This window comes from Onychostoma macrolepis, chromosome 05, assembly GCF_012432095.1.
Source record: "Onychostoma macrolepis isolate SWU-2019 chromosome 05, ASM1243209v1, whole genome shotgun sequence".
Classification (NCBI taxonomy): Eukaryota; Metazoa; Chordata; class Actinopteri; order Cypriniformes; family Cyprinidae; genus Onychostoma; species Onychostoma macrolepis.
This window is the reverse complement of record NC_081159.1, coordinates 11657672-11677072: the sequence shown is the minus strand read 5'-3', so window position 1 is coordinate 11677072 and position 19401 is coordinate 11657672. Positions and strand designations below refer to the sequence as shown.

The window sequence follows — 19401 nt, the reverse complement described above, 5'->3', positions numbered from 1 at the left end:
GGGTCTGCACCATAACGCCTGTCTTGTCTGTCTGCATCTTTCTTCTGATTTTAGCGCCAGTTTGTTCTCCTGCCCATTATTTACTGCAGTAGTTTCCAGGGAGTGATTTTTTTTTTTTTTTTTTTTTACTTAGTAATTAATGTGTTTTAAAATGTAGCGAAGTACAATACTTCAAACAAAATATACTTAAGTAAAAGTAAAATTACAGATTTTAAAAAAGTAGAAGTAAACAAAAAAGCTACTCGATTACAGTAACACGAGTAAATGTAATTCATTACTTTCCACCTCTGGCTTTAATGAATGTTAGAGGAGGGTGAGGAACCCTCTTTTCTGAGGTGTCTGAAAGTTCCTCAGAACTTGGTGATTACACTGGCTTGCACTGTCTGAAGCAACAGACAGATCAACTGTGTTGATTGTTTGATGTACCCTTGAGGTCACCAAGACATGTTTTTTTTTTTTTTTTTTAACCGTCTGCACTATCCATTATTTACGGAGTGAGAGGTTCGGATTTTGCAGGTGATTTATACTTCTGGAAAACTTTAAGGTAACTAGAAATTATTAATACCTTGGAAGTTCACCTTCAGAGACATCTCTATTCAACAATAAATCTGATGATCTGTGCTTGATTGACAGCTTTTGCTCTCATATTTTAATTTAATGACTATTATAAATTAGTTATTCTTAAAAAACAAAACAAAAAAAACAAAAAATACAATTTGATAGGATTCAGTACACCTGTCCTTTTCATTTCAAGTCTTTGAAGAAGTCTTCAAGTCTTCAATTTCTTTTCAAGTCTTCAGGCCAGGATTGCTCACAGAATTCAGGAGCTGGAGAATCTGCCAGGATCGTTGCCACCTGATCTGCGGACTAAAGCTACTGTTGAGCTGAAGGCCTTAAGACTGCTTAACTTCCAGCGGCAGGTGGGTTATTGACATGGGATTTGTTTTTTGTCAAATTTATTAATTTATAAAAATAAAAAAAAATAAAAACTTATTCATACAATGACTTAACAATGACATACACATATTTCAAAATGCGATAGAAAACAACACGAACAACATATGACTTAATTTTCTTTTTCAACATTTCAAGACAATGTTCACAATTAATACTAACACTCGTTTTGCATTTTTTACATTTTCTGAATGTCCAGTCCCATGGGTGTACATGTTGGCTTTAGGTCAAACTGACAAAACAAGCACAGAAAATTTGAAGTCATGTGACCCCCATACTCCAAACAACCTCAACTGTGATAATGATAACAGTATTGGATGAAATCTTCCTCATGTCTCCTACAAGAGACTAAAGAATATGTATCCTGTGGTGCACATTGCTTATTTTAGGGCTAAGATGTGAGGACAATATTACTTTTTTATTGATGGTTACACTACATGATGTTTTTAGAATCATTTAAATGAAACTTTCCTTCAAAATGATATAAAAACATTTCAAAACCCTTGACACTCATATTATTGATCCAGGAATAAATTTCATTAAAAATAAAATAAATATTAATAATAATAATAATTTTTATATTATTATTATTATTTAGTACTCAAATAATTCTCACTTATACTAGTGCACATAACTGATGCAATTTTCGTAAAGGCATATTTCCATAATTTATGGAAATATATTACTCATAAATCACAAATAAATTGGCAGACATTTCTAATTAAAATCACTCACGTTTGCTGTTTCTTTACAATAAGTAGAATAATTTACAATAAACCAAGTTGCTCAAAAGTTGCTCATTCATATCTTTAATTCCATAAGATTTGTCCTATTCACATGGAGTGTAAGGTGATGGTGTCTGAAGTTGTGCTATTAATATTTTATTTATGCTGTACAGTGGAACTCACCATTAGAGGGCACCCTTGTTGTATTTGTAGCACAGTCTCTTCACAATTCACAGCCTTGATCTGCTGTAATTAGCAACAATTATGAAATAAAATGTGTGAAATGCATCAGATTATGATTATCATTTGATGAAGCTCATTAGCTTAATGCATTTTGCCACAGATAACTATGAATGATTTATTTTTATTTTTTCTCTCAGCTGAGGCTTGATGTTGTAGCATGCATGCGCCGAGACACAACTCTGGAGACGGCCCTGAACTCCAAAGCCTACAAGCGCAGCAAGAGACAAACACTTAGAGAAGCTCGCATGACAGAGAAACTAGAGAAGCAGCAAAAGATCGAGCAGGAGAGGAAGCGCCGCCAGAAACATCAGGTGATCAATGAATAATCATTGTATTAAAGGGGGTGACGTGTGGCCAAGTATGGTATCCCATACTTAGAATTTGTGTATCCCACACAAGTGCACACATACAGTATTGAACAAACACACACACACACACCCGGAGTAGTGGGCATCTGTTTTTGCTGCGACACCCTGGGAGCAGTTGAGGGTTCGGTGCCTTGCTCAAGGGTCTCACCTCAATCGTAGTACTGAAGGTGGAAGAGAGTGGTGGTCATTCACTCCATCCACCTACAATTCCTGCCGGTACCGAGACTCGAACCCGTGACTTTTGGCAGAGTCCGACTCTCTAACCATTAGGCCACAACTGCCCCCAACTATTAAGTGTAATCAATTCATTGGACTAAACAAACTCAATGCATTGAAAAAACAACAGTCAAGTTCCCACAGCAAAATGCTCATTTACAGATAGATTTATGTGCTTACATACTGACTAACTGATAAAGATGTTTTTAGAGGGGTCATATAATGAGGAATCAAATTTCCTTGGCATGCACAGTCACGGTGTGGCAATCACGAGGAAGTATGATAGTGCTGTTATTTCTAAACACCAGAAAAACTGAAAAATGTTCCTCCTGGAAGTGTGTAATACCTGACGCTTTGTCTGACCTTCTGAGGGTGGCTAGAGTTAGAAACAGATGGATAAAGTTTTTTAAACATGTTTTTATTTCAGTCTGACTTTAACAGCTTGTGGAGCTAAAACTCTGAGCACAGAATGTTGTTTTTTATTATTTAATACACAAAGGCAGCATTCACATAAAAGTCTTCAAGTAGCAAGCAGTTTTATTCTTAGCGACAGAGAGAGTTTGGTAATTATCAACTAAATATGATTAGAAACCTTGATTAGCATGGGACACTGGTGCTGTAAAGTGGGTTCAGTCATTGAAAAAATATAATGTTACAGAAATCTTCTATTTCAAATAAATGTTGTTCTTTTGAATTTTCTATTCAGCAAAGAATTTTGTTGAAACGTTGATATGTTTCTTGAGCCCCAGTTTAGCATATTTTAATTATTTATGAAGTATCATGTGACACTGAGGACAGGAGCACTGTTGCTAAAAATTCAGCTTTGCCATCCCAGTTATTTTAAATTGTAATAATATTTTACAGTATTACTGCTGATCAAATAAATACGGCTTTGGTAAGCATAAGCGATTTTATACAGATTTTGCTTTTTGATTCATGCTGTGTTGTTCTCTTCTTGTTGTAGGAGTATCTTAACAGCATTCTGCAGCATGCAAAAGATTTCAAGGAATATCACAGATCCATCTCTGGAAAAATCCAAAAGCTGTCTAAAGCAATCGCAACATGGCACACCAACACAGAGAGAGAGCAAAAGAAGGAGACGGAAAGAATTGAGAAAGAGAGGATGAGGAGACTGATGGTATGATGCACTATTTCCAGCATCATATAGCCTACTGTATAATACCTTTTTGCATCGTCTTGCTGACTTCATTCCAAAATGAACATACAGCACATTATGCAGTCTAGTTCTTGAATAAATGGCCCAACTGGTGATTTTCCTTCTGTCGATCATTAATTCATTATTTTTAATTACTATTTCATTAACGGATTGGTGAATCAGTCTAAATCAGAGTCATTAGACCGATTCATGGATATGTGTCATTCAGTAACTTACTTCACCTGAGAACAAGTGTGGAGTACTTTTTGAATGCAATGTAAACAAAAAACAAAAGCAAAAAAACACGTTTTAATAAAAAATACAATGTCTATATATTGTTCCAAAAAAAAATAAAAAAAATAATATATATATGTATATATATATATATATAAGGAAGAGGCTTTCCTTAAAGGTTCTCACAGGCTCTCCATCTGTTGTCACTAGGCTGAGGATGAAGAAGGCTACAGGAAGCTAATTGATCAGAAGAAGGACAAGCGTCTGGCCTACCTTCTTCAACAGACAGATGAATACGTGGCCAACCTGACTGAGCTTGTCTATGAACACAAGGCTGCTCAAGCTGCAAAGGAGAAGAAGAGGAAGAGAAAGAAGAAAAAGGTGTGAGGCGACAAAGAAACCATAAAATCACTTATGATGATGTTTGATGTTGTTACTTTAGATATGTTTTATTTGGTTCAGTCCCTTACAGTTTATCCCCCTGTGGTTTTGTAAATCTCAACTCCATGCAGTAGCTTTAAGACATTTCTATGATCATCAAACACTCAATGCTTGTTTATTTCTTTCATGTTTAACCTTCAGAAGGAAGCTGGTGATGCTGAAGGAATGGGAGCCATCGGGCCTGATGGAGAGGTAAGTAAATCGCTACGAAAATGAAAGCAGAGTAGACGTGAATAACCGACTGATGTATGTCCTTCCAGTAAACTCACTCTGTCAAACCTAATCTAACACAGCTTGTCACAGAAAACCTGCTTTTATGTTTACTTATTTGTGCAGCTCATAGATGAGAACAGCCAGATGAGTGAGCTGCCAGTCAAAGTCATTCAGACAGAGACGGGGAAAGTGCTACAGGGGACAGATGCCCCCAAGTCCAGTCAGCTAGAGGCCTGGCTCGAGATGAACCCTGGGTAAGCTGTCTTTACATTGCATCCTCTGGTAATTGAAAACATTTCCATAAAAATATGACCACTTGCAGGGTTCGAACAGGTGCTTCAGTTCCTTGAAAACGCTTGAATTTTAATGTAGTGTTTTCAAGGTTTGTAAAATGCTTAGATTTTGGATAAAGTGCTTGAAAATGCAGTTGAATTGGTTTTGTAATAAATCGCTTTCTTACTGATTTTGTTCGGCATTTTTTACATAAAACAGAGCGGGAGATAAAAACATGCCGGGAGGTTGCTGCTTCAGTCAGTGATGGCTTGAAAACGACAAAGACAAATTCTGTTTAAAACGAGATCTACATACTTGAGTAGCCTCCCGTTAAGTCTGTTTTTTTCATGGAAGTGTCTGTGCTTTCGAGCCATATAAAAGGTAAACAAAAATGCCCCTGCTCAGTTAAACTTTAAAGTTAAAGTCCTTTAAGACTGTTGCAATTAAAGTGAAATGTGAAAATGAATGAAAACTGCTTATTGCGGCATACGTTTAGACTTGCACACAATGCATAAAATTTCTTTTTTCCCAGCATTGAGGATTATAACAAATCAAACACGCAGATTAGTCACCAGTGAGGAAAAATCCGCAAAACGCTAGAGCTGTGTTGAGTTCATGCGCTCACTGAATGCATTCTGCACTCTTGCGAATACTGTCATCATAAACAAGAAATTAATTTTGCGGTTTAGACAGCGAGTTCCATTGAACTCATGCTAGACTGAAATCATCCGTTTCAGAGATGGGTCCGAACCTTTGTTGCTCATTTTCTGTATGTTTTATTCCCAAATTGAATAACCATTTTGTTTTTCATGCAAGAATGTGAAGAATGTGTTGCCCCCCCACCCACAAAAACGTAATTGACATTAATCGTCATTGTCACTTCAAGCTTAAGGACATAAACATTTAATTCAGACTTAAATTACTTAAAACTTCTTTTCTTGTACCTTTTAAGTTAAAAGGTACAAGAAAAGACTTTATTATAATTTCAAGATGTCTTCAAATTTAAGGATGGAAAGACAAGAATCATGATATGGCTTAATGTGATGATTAAAGGGTTAGTTCACCGCCATGTCCTTCCAAACCCGTAAGACCTACGTTCATCTTCGGAACACAAATTAAGATATTTTTGATGCATCCGGTGAGCTCTCTGACATTCCCACAGACAGCTAGTGTTCTTACACGAATAAGGTCCAGAAACGCTGCAAGGACATCAGTAAAATAATCCATGTGACATCAGGGGTTCAACCGTAGTTTTGTGAAGCTACGAGAATACTTTTTGTGTGCAAAAGAAAGAAAAAAAAACACTTTATTCAACAATTTGTCTTCTCTACCGCAAAATAGCATCACACAAAGGAGGGTTTTGGAAAAATTAATCGCTGAGCGAATCGTTTGGGAGTCTGAGCAAATAAGGTAAAAATAAATGCATAGTATAAGACAATGAAAGTGTTTTTTGACCTTTCATGCATGTCAACCTGTTGTTGGGGACTACCAAAATCAAAATATTAACCTTTCATCACCCATAATAGGGGCACTTTTAACTTCATAAGGGTATGATTTCATTGAATAAACAAACAAAACAATGTCAAAACACGGCGCAGGTGTTTTGGGGGCGATCGAGACGCTTTGGCTTAAATTTCAGGACACTTGCGGCACCCTTGGGTTTTGCACTTTTAGGATGTATTAAGCATACAAAGACCTCTTCTGTATCAAAAGATCAAGGGAAATTTGGTTTCTCATGTTATGACCCCTTTAAAGCTTCTGCTAAGAAAATATTGCATTACAAATTACAAAACATTTTAGCTAACAAGATGGACACTGTAGTTCACTACAATAACATTAGTTGTAATTGTATTAATAATATAAAAGTCTGCATGAAATAAATGCACGTTATAGATCTTAAATTAATTGTAAACTTAAAAGAATTGTAAACAATTAATTTGTTTCTTTTTTTATATGACCTCATAATCCAAACAGCAGTTGATGAATAGAACCAATTCCCCCTACTTTTTTCTTTTTCTATAATCTGTTATGTACATCACAATGCAGAAGAAAAGATCTGTCGCTACTTCCATTTCATTGTGACCTCAAAACTGCTGATTGCTGCATTTGACCAATGAAAATCAAGTATCCCAGAAAGCTGGGTAAAAAAAATTAGCATTGAACTTATCAGCATTTTGGTTTGCGTAATTATTTATATAATCCTAAAAAAAAAAAAAATTATATTGAAAAGTGTTTAAAAGGTTAATTTATAATTAGCATTTTCATGTTTCTAGACGTTTTGGCTTTGGCCGAGAATATTCCTTTAAGTGCAAGACATATTAATAAGACACTGCAGCTTTGTGCAAGCCTCCTTTGTAATAAATTTTTAATTTAACGGTGGGGGGGAAAGCTTTGATAACAAGCACCTTTTTGAGCTTGTGTTGTCAATAAACCATTCTATGGCTTCGAGTGTTTACTAGTGCATTATGCCCTTTACAACAGATATGAAGTTGCTCCACGGTCAGACAGTGAAGAGAGTGGCTCGGAATTTGAAGAGGAGGTGAGTGTCCTCTTATTTCTGCTCATTAAGCATTGACAGCTCCTTGGTGTGGAGTGAGTCATACATGAGTACACAAACTCTCACACATTATTATCCTTTTCTCTACATCCATAAAGCATCTCCCATAAGCCTTTTAGCATCTGCCTTAGTAGCTCCTTTCTTTTTTACTTATGCTGCTATATTGTGTAAGTCAAGCAATCACTGTGTGTTAAATGAGAGTAATCTGCTAATACTCCCTTTTAGGATGATGATGAAGTGGTCTCCAGAGCTGAATCGGAAGAAAAGAAAGTCATCGATCCCAACGGTGATGAAGTATCTGAAACGGCAGCCAAGCACATCATAGAGTATGTTGCTTGTTCTCACTTCAAAGCAAAAAATGCCTTGAGCAGAAGTGCAAAAAAAGTAGGACGGCAAGATTCAAGTGTCGATAGCTGTTATGTGTTCTTCTTTTTTTCTTACTTTTGTTAGCATCTGCCTTAGTTGGAGTTCGCCTTTTGCTGGACAATATATGTACTATGTACAGTGAGGTTCAAAAGGCCAGCTGTGAAAATGCTTCTATTTTGCACTTTTCCAATTTTATAGATTTTTTTTTTTCATTGCAAATTATATTATCATCTTAACAATTTGATCAAAAAGTGAAAATTCAGTACATCTCTAAGTCTTCACTTTGTGTCTCTTTTACTTCAATAACAGCAGCAATTGAACTTCAGGAATTTCTCAGACTTTTGAACCTGCACATGCTATAATTATTAGAGCTGTCAAAGGATTAAAATAATCTCAATTAACCTGTAGATTTTTTGTAGTTAACACAATTAATCTAAAAATTTTGTCTCTAAATACACACAGTGGGCACTTCATTAGCTTCACAGTCACACTGCTTCAGTCAGTTTTAATGACAACTCACTGCATGAAAACATGCACATATGGTCAAGAGGTTGAAACATCAGAATAGCCAAGAAATGTCACTCAGACCGTGAAGAGATTGTAGGTGCCAGATGGGGTTACAGTGTCTCGGGAACTGCAGATCTCCTGGGATTTTCACACACAACAGTCTCTAGAGTTTCCAGAGAGTGGTGTGAAAACTAAAAAGCACCCCTTGGGCAGTTCTGTTGGTGAAAAGTCCTTGTCAATAAGAGAGGTTAGAGGAGAATGGACAGTGTGGTTCAAGCTGACAGGAAGATGAAGTAACTGAAATAACCACACATTAAAACAGTAGAGAATTTCTGAATGCACAGCACGTTCAACCTTGAAATAGATGGGCTATAGCAACATAAATCTATAGATCAGTTTCCAACAAAGGAGGACCCCATAGGGGGAGTTGTAGATCTTGTCAACATTGACCATAATCTCTATGGATTGTTTCCAGTACCTTGTTGAATTCTTGCTGTGAGGAATTCAGTCATTTACAATATCCAATGTTACATTGCATTTTATACATTTTACCTGTACATGTGTTCCCTGGGAATTGGACCAAGGTCCTTTGCATTGATAGCACCATGCTGACCAGTGAATTTACAGGAAATAATGAAGTGGCCACAGACTGCATATAGAGTGTATTGTATATTTCTAAAGTGTTGCGCATCCAGTTTTAATGCATTTATTTTACATATTAGACACATTTAGTTTTAGTTTTAGTGAAAGATGCAGTTTTACCTTACTTGTTGCAAGTATCATAATGGACAAAAATAACTATTTTGGAGACTTTAGTTTAGCAGCCAATTCTCATTATTAACTAGTCGCTTATTAGAATGTAGAATCAATAGCTTATTGGCTATTTTTAATACTTATAAAACGCATATTAATACGTTATACTGCAAGACCATGTTTTAGATCACTTAATCCTACCACATACCTAAATTTAACAGCTACCTGACTAACTGTTAATAAGCAGCAAATTAGGAGTTTAGTGAGGTAATAGTGGTAAGTAATAAGATAATGGTGAGAATTGGTCCCGAAACTAAAGTGACCAATATTTTTCATCAAAATTGTATGAAATGGAGTTTCCTGACAGGGAAGAAATGTCTATGACTGCTACAGTTTCGCAATTCAGCAGGTGTGGTAATACAATATGTTACAGGGATAGTACACCCAAAAATTATTATTGTCATTATTTACTCACTCTCATGTCATTCATCACTCATAAGGCTTTCATTCATCTTCAGAACACAAATGAAGATATTTTTAAGATTCTTTAATTAATTTTGTTTGATCCTTTTAAAGTTCACGCAACCAAAGCATTTTTATTCCTCAAACAGTTACGTAAAAGAAATCCTTCAAATTTAAGTGGTTTAATCCAAGTCTTCTGAAGAGACACGATTGCTATATGCGATGAGTTGATTTGCTTCAACTTTTAATGGATTGACAAAAGTTCTGAAAGAATAATAAAAATATCTGTTAGTAAGATGAATGAAAGTCTTTTGGGCTTGGAACAACATGAGGATGAGTAGGCTAAATGATGGCAGATAGAATTTTCATTTTTGAGTAAACTATCCCTTTTAATGTTGGACCCTGTATTGCAGGTCTGCTAAGCAGGATGTGGATGACGAGTACAGTGTTCAGGCAGGAGAGACCAGCTCCCAGTCTTACTATGGAGTGGCCCATGCAGTCATAGAGAGGGTGGAGAAACAGTCCACCCTACTGATCAATGGGTCCCTCAAACAGTACCAGGTAAAGCAACAGTTTAACCAAACTCTAAACAGACACCTCCACAGATACATTATACTCAGAATCCATCTTCTCTGAAGAGGGCTGTGTAGGTTTAAATGATATTTCAAGGGATTATACTCTAGAAATGGAAGAGGCTACTGGAAAGAAATCACACTGAGCGGAAATATCAAAAATTTAGTGGTTTGTATTGAATCTGTTATCCCCTTTGGGCAGTAATGGATTTCAAAAGGAGAAAACAGGCCCCTTTTCTTCTAATCTTCTTTTCTTCCCCACCTGATTGCTGGAGCGTTTAAAGAAAACTACAGGGTTTGTAATGATTTGTAATGATTCATGTGATATCACCGCCATATAACACAAGTCTTTTGTTCAGATCCAGGGTCTGGAATGGATGGTGTCTCTGTACAACAACAACCTGAATGGTATTCTGGCTGATGAGATGGGTCTGGGGAAGACCATACAGACTATTGGACTTATCACTTATCTGATGGAACACAAGAGGCTCAACGGGCCGTACCTCATCATCGTACCGCTCTCGTAAGTCCAGCAAACAAGCTGTGAATAACGTGAAAAGAGGTGTAATGAGGTGAGCTGCCTGAGAGGATTTGCAGTGTAATGGCTTCATTAAGTAGCTAAACACTGTTACACATAGTTCAGTTGACCTCTAATGACTGAAAACACAATAGTGATTCATGATAGTGATTTGTGATGTTGCGCTACAGGTCACTGAACAGTCGCTATATTGATCATGCATGGTTGGTTGGTTGGTTGGAGATTGAGTTTAATGGATTCTCTGATGGCAAATATCTTGTAACATTATTTGTGTAATTATAGGTGTCTTATATTCTCATTAATGTACATTTAATCTGCTCTAGCATATCCTTCACCACTAATGTCACAGAGACTTCCTGTCTGTAAAAGCCCCTATGGGACATGGTGAAAATGGCCATCAGTGCTGTTTTAGCTTAAGTTATTGTGATTGATTTGTGCAAGGGCCAGAAATGTCCTCAAACCGCCTCACCTCACATCCATCATTAACTCTGTTCCACGATCACACCATCACATATAATTTTACAGATGTGACTTCATTTAGAGGTAAAACGTTTGTTTCATATCAGTGGCTTCTGGTATAAAAATGACAATATTGATTTTTGTTCCTCTTTTTTATAGGACCTTGTCCAACTGGGTTATTGAGCTGGACAAGTGGGCACCAAGTATTGTGAAAATTGCCTACAAGGTAGCCATTGATTTTTATTATCACTGTGTTTTGTTACTGTTGACGATATAATTTTATGATGTAATATAGTATAAAGGTAATAAAATCAGAGGTAATAATGGTTTTGGTTTAATTTGTCTAAGGGCACACCATCATTGCGGAGGTCTTTGGTGCCGCAGCTCCGCAGTGGGAAGTTTAATGTCCTTATAACCACCTACGAGTACATCATCAAAGACAAGCACATTCTCGCCAAGGTAAAGGCCACATATTTACATTTATGCATTTGCAGACACTTTTATGCTGAGTGGCTTACAGTGCATTCTATATACAAACTTCCGTTTAAAAGTTTGGGGTCGGTCAGAGTTTTTAATGTTGTTGAAAAAAGTATTTTACGCTCACCAAAACTGCATTTATTCTATCAAAAATACAGCAAAACACAAATATTGTGAAATTTTGTGTTTCAGTTTTCTAATAAAATATAGAAATCAATCTAATACGCTAATTTGGTGCTCAATAAAAAATTCTTCTTGTAATCAATGTTGAAAGCTGTTGTTTTCTGCTTAATGTTTTTTGTGGAAACTGTGATACCTGTTTTCAGGATCCTTTGCTAACTAGGAAGTTAAAAAGAGCAGCAATTATTTAAAGGGTTAGTTCACACAAAAATGAAAATTAACCTGTTTTACTCACTCTCAGTAAAGGCCTCCTGTAGGGAATTGATGCGTTTTTGTAAGAAAAATATCCATATTTAAAATGTTATAAATACTTTTCTCTCACTTCCACTAACTGTCATATGTGCAAGCTGTTCCGAGCGGATGATGTAGGATGTATGTGCAGCACACATGCCTTTGAGATATGCTAGTCTCACGAGTTTGTTTACAGGAGCAAGGGAAGCAAAATTTCCTTACTTTTAGGAAAACCAGTCTCCTCTTGACTTACAAATTCTCATTTTGTATACATTACAAATGTGTTATAAATATTATAAATGTGTTTTCCTCTTTATTTCAAGTTTATAACAAGATATAAAAGTGAAGGAACATTAGAAGGCATGAAAAAAAACTGTATAGCCTAATTTATAATGAAAAATAATGTCTCATTATTGTAATCGGAAAGATGATTGACTCACATTGACTCACGCCACATTAAAGAGCGTGAAATACCCATTATTGTAATATACATATTGTTTGTATTTCGCTATAAAACTGACAGATTTTGAAAGCTGAGACTTTGGAATAGCCAATCTATATACTCTCAAAATATTACAACTTTAATCTTTATTCTCAAAACATTTCGACTTTATTCTCGAAACATTCAGACTTTATTCTCAAAATATTTAGACTTTATTCTTGTAATATTTCAACTTTATTCTCATAATTTCGACTTTATTCTCAAAATATTTCATCTTTATTCTCGAAATATTTCAACTTAATCTTAGATTTAAAAATTAATTTTTTAATGTGGCACTAAAATGCCGTCGTACTTTACTGTCCCTTTTGATCAGTTAAATGCTTCCATGTTAAACTATTAATTTATTTTGAGAAAAAAGAAAATACTGGCTCCAAACTTTTGAATGGTAGTGTACTTTTTATATGTTCATTCATTCCCTGGGACTCAAGCCCATGACCTTGGAGTCACTTTTGCCAATGCAAAGCACATTTGTAGAAAAATCAGCACCTTTATGCTTTAATAGTTAAATATTTTCTAATTCCCAGATTCGCTGGAAGTATATGATAGTGGACGAGGGCCACCGCATGAAGAACCATCACTGCAAGCTCACACAAGTGTTGAACACTCACTACGTTGCTCCCAGGAGGCTGTTACTTACTGGAACACCTCTGCAGAACAAATTACCTGAGCTCTGGGCCCTGCTCAACTTCTTGTTGCCCACCATCTTCAAAAGCTGCAGCACCTTTGAGCAGTGGTTCAATGCTCCTTTTGCAATGACGGGGGAGAGGGTAGATTGTTATATTTCACCCTTGTAGACTTAAATGGCTGTTTTACATCTTGCATTGTAGCTTAATGAGGTTTCTCTCTATTATGGGTTGCATTGGTGTTTGTTAGGTGGATCTAAATGAAGAGGAGACCATCCTTATCATTCGTCGTTTGCATAAGGTGTTACGTCCCTTCCTTCTTCGCAGACTGAAGAAAGAGGTGGAGTCTCAGTTACCTGAGAAGGTAAGTAGCCGCTTTGTTTTTTTAAACAGTTTTTATTAGACATTGTTGATGATAGTAATTTGGATGTACTGAAATGACCATTTAGTGCCTTGTCAAAGCAACTAAATGATTTAATATATGAATGGAAAACAAATCCAGCCACAAATCAGTATGCAAATATAACAATTACTGTAAATATTTTTTAAATGTTACATTTTTTTTTTTTTGCAAAAAAAAAAATTGACAACATTCTTCTCAAAATTATTTTATTTATTTAAAAAAAAGAAAAGCATTGTCAGGGTCTCCACCCTCCCCCATTTTTTTTTTTTTTTTTTGAAAAGAAACTTAAAAACAAAGTTTGAATGAAGTCTTTGATTCAGGCTATGTTGATGCATTGGCTCTTAATTTGTCACAGGTGGAGTATGTCATCAAATGTGACATGTCAGCCATCCAGAAGGTTCTGTACAGGCACATGCAGGGCAAAGGCATCCTGCTCACTGATGGATCAGAGAAAGACAAGAAGGTAAAGAGAGAGGCTGTATGCTAACTCACTGTTATGCTGCTGTGCAGATTGAGCTGATCTTCAGTGGTTTATACCTAAATGTGTTTTTATCCACAGGGTAAAGGAGGAGCCAAGACCTTAATGAACACCATAATGCAGCTGAAGAAGATCTGTAATCATCCCTACATGTTTCAGCACATAGAGGTATCACCATATGTTTTAGTACACTGAAGTGTCCATCAGGACAGGGCACTTTCTGTTTCCAGTGAGTTAAAATGTATGACACTTACATTCACATTAACTCAGATACATTTGAAAATGCATCTTTTTCTTTACGTTTTTGAATTCATCCACACTGAGACAGAATTTTAGTCCAGCAAAAACTGAGCTTTAAATTGATTTTCACATTAGAGTATGAACTCTGAAAATGGAGGTATTTGAAAAACAATGATACATGTTTGGTCATGTGATGCATATTTTACCTGATTTAATGTCAGGGGTGTCCAATCCTGCTCCTGGAGGGCCAGCGTCCTGCGGAGTTGATTCAGGAGTGTTTAATGCAGTTTGAAGCTACACTCTTCAGGACAGTGGCACTCCAGGAACAGGCTTGGACAACTCTTTTAAAGGAATACTTCACTCAAAAATGAAAATGATTTACTCACCCTCAAGCCATCCTAGATGAATACAATCTGAGTTATATTAGAAATGTCCTGGCTCTTTCAAGCTTTATAATGGCAGTGAATGGGGTTTAAGATTATGAAGTCCAATAAAAAGGCATCCATCCATCCATCACAAAAAGTGTCCCACACAGCTCAATAAAGGCCTTCTGAAGCGAATCAATGTGTTTTTGTTGGAAAAATGTCCGTATTTAAAACTTTATGAAACGTAATCTCAAGCTTCCATAAACCGTTACGTTAACGCATACGTTCACGAGAGAGTGGTGTTCCAGCGGATGACGTAGATAGCGGATATAACTCCGAATGTATTCGTCTGAACCAATAAAGTCATATACACCTAGGATTGCTTGAAGGTGAGTAAATCATGAGGTTATTTTCATTTTTGGGTGAAGTATCCCTTTAAAGGGTTAGTTCACCCAAAAATTTTAATTAGCCTGCTGTGTTTTACTCACCCTCGAGGCATCCTAGGTGAACTATCCTTCTGATCCTTCATTCAGACGAATCCAATCGGAGTTATATTAAAAATTACCCTGGTTATTCCAAGTGTTATCATTGCAGTGGGTGGGTTTTTCTGTTGAACAGTCCAAAAACGCCAAATAAAGCATGCGCATCCATAATAAAAAGTGCCTCACACGGCTCCGGGGGGTGAATGAAGGCCTCCTGTAGCCAATCCATGCGCTTTTATAAGAAAAATGTCCATATTTCAAACGTAATAAACACTTCTCTCTCACTTCATCAAACTGTCGTAAGTGGAAGCTGTTCCGGCGGAAAACCACCCGCCTACTCCCATTCTAAAGCTCGGAAGAGCAAGGACAATTTTTAATACAACTCCAATTGGATTCGTCTAAGAGAAGAAAGTCATATACACCTAGGATGCCTCGAGGGTGAGTAAAAAAAGGCTAATTTTCATTTTTGGGCGAACTAAACCTTCAAGGTTGTTGTGACATTGGATGTAGCCTTAACGGTTCACCCAAAACTGAAAGTTCTGCCTCTGTATTACTTTCTTTGTTCTGCGGGACACAAAAGAAGATATTATGAAGAATATTTCAACTGTTTTTTTATTTGTTTTTTATTTATCCATACCATGAAAGTCTGTGGGGTCCAAAAAACACGGACCCAGGGGGGTTACATTGGACCTTAAAACATCTGTCAACAATCAAAATGAAGCATTCAGCAATTCCATGGTACAGTATATCTGAAAGTGTCTATTTTGTACCTATTTAGGAATCCTTTGCTGAGCACTTGGGATATCCAAATGGCATTATCAGCGGGTGAGTAAATTGTATACCTTGTGTAATTTATTCAGAGATCACCATGAAAATAGCCTTGATGCTGGCATGGCGTTAAAAAGTGAATAAATAAATAAATAAATCTTCGGGTGAGTACGGATCAAATCGACCGTCACTTAACCTTAAGACTTACCATGATGTGTTCATTCATGTCAAAAATGGATCATTAAACACACCGCAGGCCTCATGCGCTACATGACCCAGACAGTGGAGGTGCACCATAATGAAGGCATTGACATTATAGACATGCTTTTTTTCTTGTCCACCTAGCCCCGACCTGTACCGTGCCTCTGGCAAATTTGAATTACTGGACCGCATCCTGCCCAAGCTGAAGGCCACCAATCACAGGGTACTTCTGTTCTGTCAGATGACCTCCCTCATGACCATCATGGAGGACTATTTTTCCTACCGTAACTTCCTCTATCTGCGTCTGGATGGTCAGTAATCATTGCATTCCTTCTTTAATCTTTTCTTGTCCTTTGGGAACTCAGTTCAGGGGATTTCCAAATTGTGGTCCACCCCTATCTAATGAGTGTGATCACACAAATAGGCTGCCCTTTCTCTTTCATTAACATGTGTTTGCTGCTGGATGTGTCCTCCAGGAACTACGAAGTCTGAGGATCGTGCAGCGCTTTTAAAGAAATTCAATGATGAAGGCTCACAGTATTTTATCTTCTTGCTGAGCACCAGGGCAGGAGGTCTCGGCCTCAACTTGCAAGCTGCAGACACCGTTGTGATCTTTGACAGCGACTGGAACCCCCACCAGGTTTGTGTGAATCACTGCTGTGATTAGAGAGAAACAAGAGAGTTGTATCGCTAGTTTACAGCTCAGCAGTGATCTGTCATTTCTAGATCAGACTTCAAAGACATCTCGTAGTATATGTGATAACACCTTGGTTGAGGTAGTTGTGGAAGTTGATTGTCCATTAAATAGAAATTTTGTCTGTATTTCTTACAATTGCAACCTTAATGATATTGTAACTATAAATCACAAATTTGTGACTATTTGTTGTAATTATGATTGAAAAAAATGGGAAAAAATTATGCTGAAAATCTGAAAAATGAAGATATTTGTAATGTTACAAAAGATTTATATTTCAAATCAATTCTGTTCTTCTGATCCTATATTCATAAAATACTTCTGAAACAAATTGCCATTACATGACTAAATTAGATTTTAAAATATATTATAATATTTCACAATATTACAGTTTTTATTGTATTTTTGATCAAATCAATGGAGACTTGATGGTGGACAAAATACTTTTCACATTTTAAAAAACTCACCAACCCAAGCATTTGAATGGTAGTGTATACTTCTCAATTTCTTAATGATTTTTTAATTTGTTCTACATATGGAATTTTTTATTTTATTTTATTTTTTTAAGTATACTATGTAGTCTCTTCAAATATTCCATGTAGTCTCTAATATAAGGCAATAAAAGCTACATGCAGAATAATTAAAAAAATAAATAAATAACTGTTTAAAATAGTATTGAAATATAGCATCTAACACCACAGCAATTTTTCATGCCAGCTAACCTCGAACAAGTATACATTTTGATTTTATGTTTGATGCCTTTGTATTTTTTGCTTCGTTTAGTTAATTTATTCATTTATCTATGTGGTGTTGATTGGTTGGATTAATTATATTTTATGCAGCAGCATTTAGTTTGAGCTTTTTTCGCACACATTTTCAGCAGAAAAAGCTACATTTATCCCTCCATCCACCTCCACACAATAGTGATCTTCAGCCAATTTGAAATGTTTATTTTTCCTTCTCTAAAGATCAAGTCAGAAAGAGTGCACTATGCCCCTTCTAAATAGCATTCTCTCACTTTGATCGTAATTGATGTAACCACATTGTTAATCACACACAACTGTGATTTTAATCACCAGGACTTGCAGGCACAGGACCGAGCCCATCGTATCGGCCAGCAGAACGAAGTACGCGTACTGCGTCTGTGCACTGTTAATAGTGTGGAGGAGAAGATTCTAGCAGCGGCCAAGTATAAACTGAACGTTGATCAGAAAGTCATTCAGGCTGGCATGTTTGATCAGAAGTCCTCCAGCCATGAGCGCAGAGTCTTCCTGCAGGCTATTCTGGAGCATGAGGAACAGAATGAGGTGAGTCACTTTAACAGGCACAGATGGCCGTAAAGTTTCACTCTGACAGAATTAGACTGGCTAATTGTATCCAGTCATGCACTGAGGTGAAAATTATTGGTAGGAAGGGCCAACAAAAAAGTAGAAGATTTTTTTTTTTTTTCATTTATGTGAATATATTTTTGGGCCAATTTATACTTGGTCATTTGATCGATAGGATTGCTATCCAGTTGGCCATGCGCATTCAAATCACTCTTTGCCACATAAATGTGTCCTTGCAAAATGGATATAAATCCAATCTACTATTGCCGCAAATATATAAATATGCAAATATAGCAGAGTTCATTTCCGAAATGATGCCAAAACCAGGCGGTGAACTTTTCTGTTGAATGCTCTCATCGCCACACATAGCAGTTAGTGTTTGAGTTTTAGGGCTTCTCCATCCATGTGTCTCATCCATGTTAGCTCATTCATGTGTGGATTGTGGAGTAAAGTTTATGTATATGTCTTGAACAACCAGATGTATTTCAACTTAGATGAGAGTTTTCTTCTGTGGTGGTGCTTTCAGTTATTGGATTGCTGTTTGCCTCAGAGGCACCATGGACAGCATTTACAGTAGCGGTCTAATCTTCAAAAATAAGTTTTTAAAGCTGCAATGCGTAACATTTTTGTTTTCAAAATTTACAACATTTATATAATAAGTGATATACACCATGAATACATTTTCCAAACCGTGTTTTTGGCTTGTCCTGAATCACGGTACACCTATAAGAAGTGTTTATATTCAGACTATTTAGACTGGTTTGGGTAGGTACAGCTACGGAGTAGCCCGGTATCTGCGTGATTCATCATAGACATAAACAGAGAGAAGTAGCTCCGGCTACAATGTTCTTCCGCAACACGCACGCAGTTCTGTTTATTAACCGCTAGAGCGCCAAAAGTTACAGAATGCAGCTTTAAGCATTAAAGGGTTAGTTCACCCAAATATGAAAATTTTGTCATCATTTACTCACCCTCATCTTTCCAAACCTGTAGGAATTTCTTTCTTATGTGGAACAGTTGAGAAATGTTTGAAAATTTTAAACAAGTTTTATGTATCTTTTATGTTCCACCGAAGTCACTCAGATTTGGAGCAACATGAGGAAGAGTAATGACAGAATTTTCATGAATATTACATTTTTTTTTAAATATATGTTTTTATATGTTAAATCTCTCTCTCTCTCTCTGTAAATATACACACACACACACACACACACACATATATTAAGGGTGTAATGGTACGTGTACCGAACCGAAACAGTTCACATGGAAAATTCCAAATGGAAGTGATCATCCCGTACGCGTACCGTTACACCCCTAATATATATATGTGTGTGTGTGTATATATATATATATATATATATATATATATATATATATATATATATGTAACAC

The 19401-nt window shown here is 36.4% G+C and overlaps 1 protein-coding gene across 2 annotated transcripts in view; it reads left to right on the top strand.

Annotated features, from left to right (window-relative positions):
• The window catches only part of smarca2 (SWI/SNF related, matrix associated, actin dependent regulator of chromatin, subfamily a, member 2), a 56617-nt gene that overhangs the window by 11399 nt on the left and 25817 nt on the right, over positions 1-19401 (top strand). For both annotated transcript variants that reach the window (XM_058775597.1, XM_058775596.1), the window contains exons 7-26: positions 794-920; positions 2060-2233; positions 3471-3644; positions 4107-4277; positions 4479-4529; positions 4674-4804; positions 7305-7362; positions 7606-7706; positions 9882-10029; positions 10400-10563; positions 11197-11263; positions 11386-11496; positions 12952-13194; positions 13301-13414; positions 13809-13916; positions 14013-14099; positions 15797-15843; positions 16132-16298; positions 16464-16627; positions 17761-17988. In XM_058775597.1, the coding sequence (XP_058631580.1) occupies positions 794-920; positions 2060-2233; positions 3471-3644; positions 4107-4277; positions 4479-4529; positions 4674-4804; positions 7305-7362; positions 7606-7706; positions 9882-10029; positions 10400-10563; positions 11197-11263; positions 11386-11496; positions 12952-13194; positions 13301-13414; positions 13809-13916; positions 14013-14099; positions 15797-15843; positions 16132-16298; positions 16464-16627; positions 17761-17988 (2635 nt within the window). The remainder of the gene's footprint in view (positions 1-793; positions 921-2059; positions 2234-3470; positions 3645-4106; positions 4278-4478; positions 4530-4673; positions 4805-7304; positions 7363-7605; positions 7707-9881; positions 10030-10399; positions 10564-11196; positions 11264-11385; positions 11497-12951; positions 13195-13300; positions 13415-13808; positions 13917-14012; positions 14100-15796; positions 15844-16131; positions 16299-16463; positions 16628-17760; positions 17989-19401) is intronic.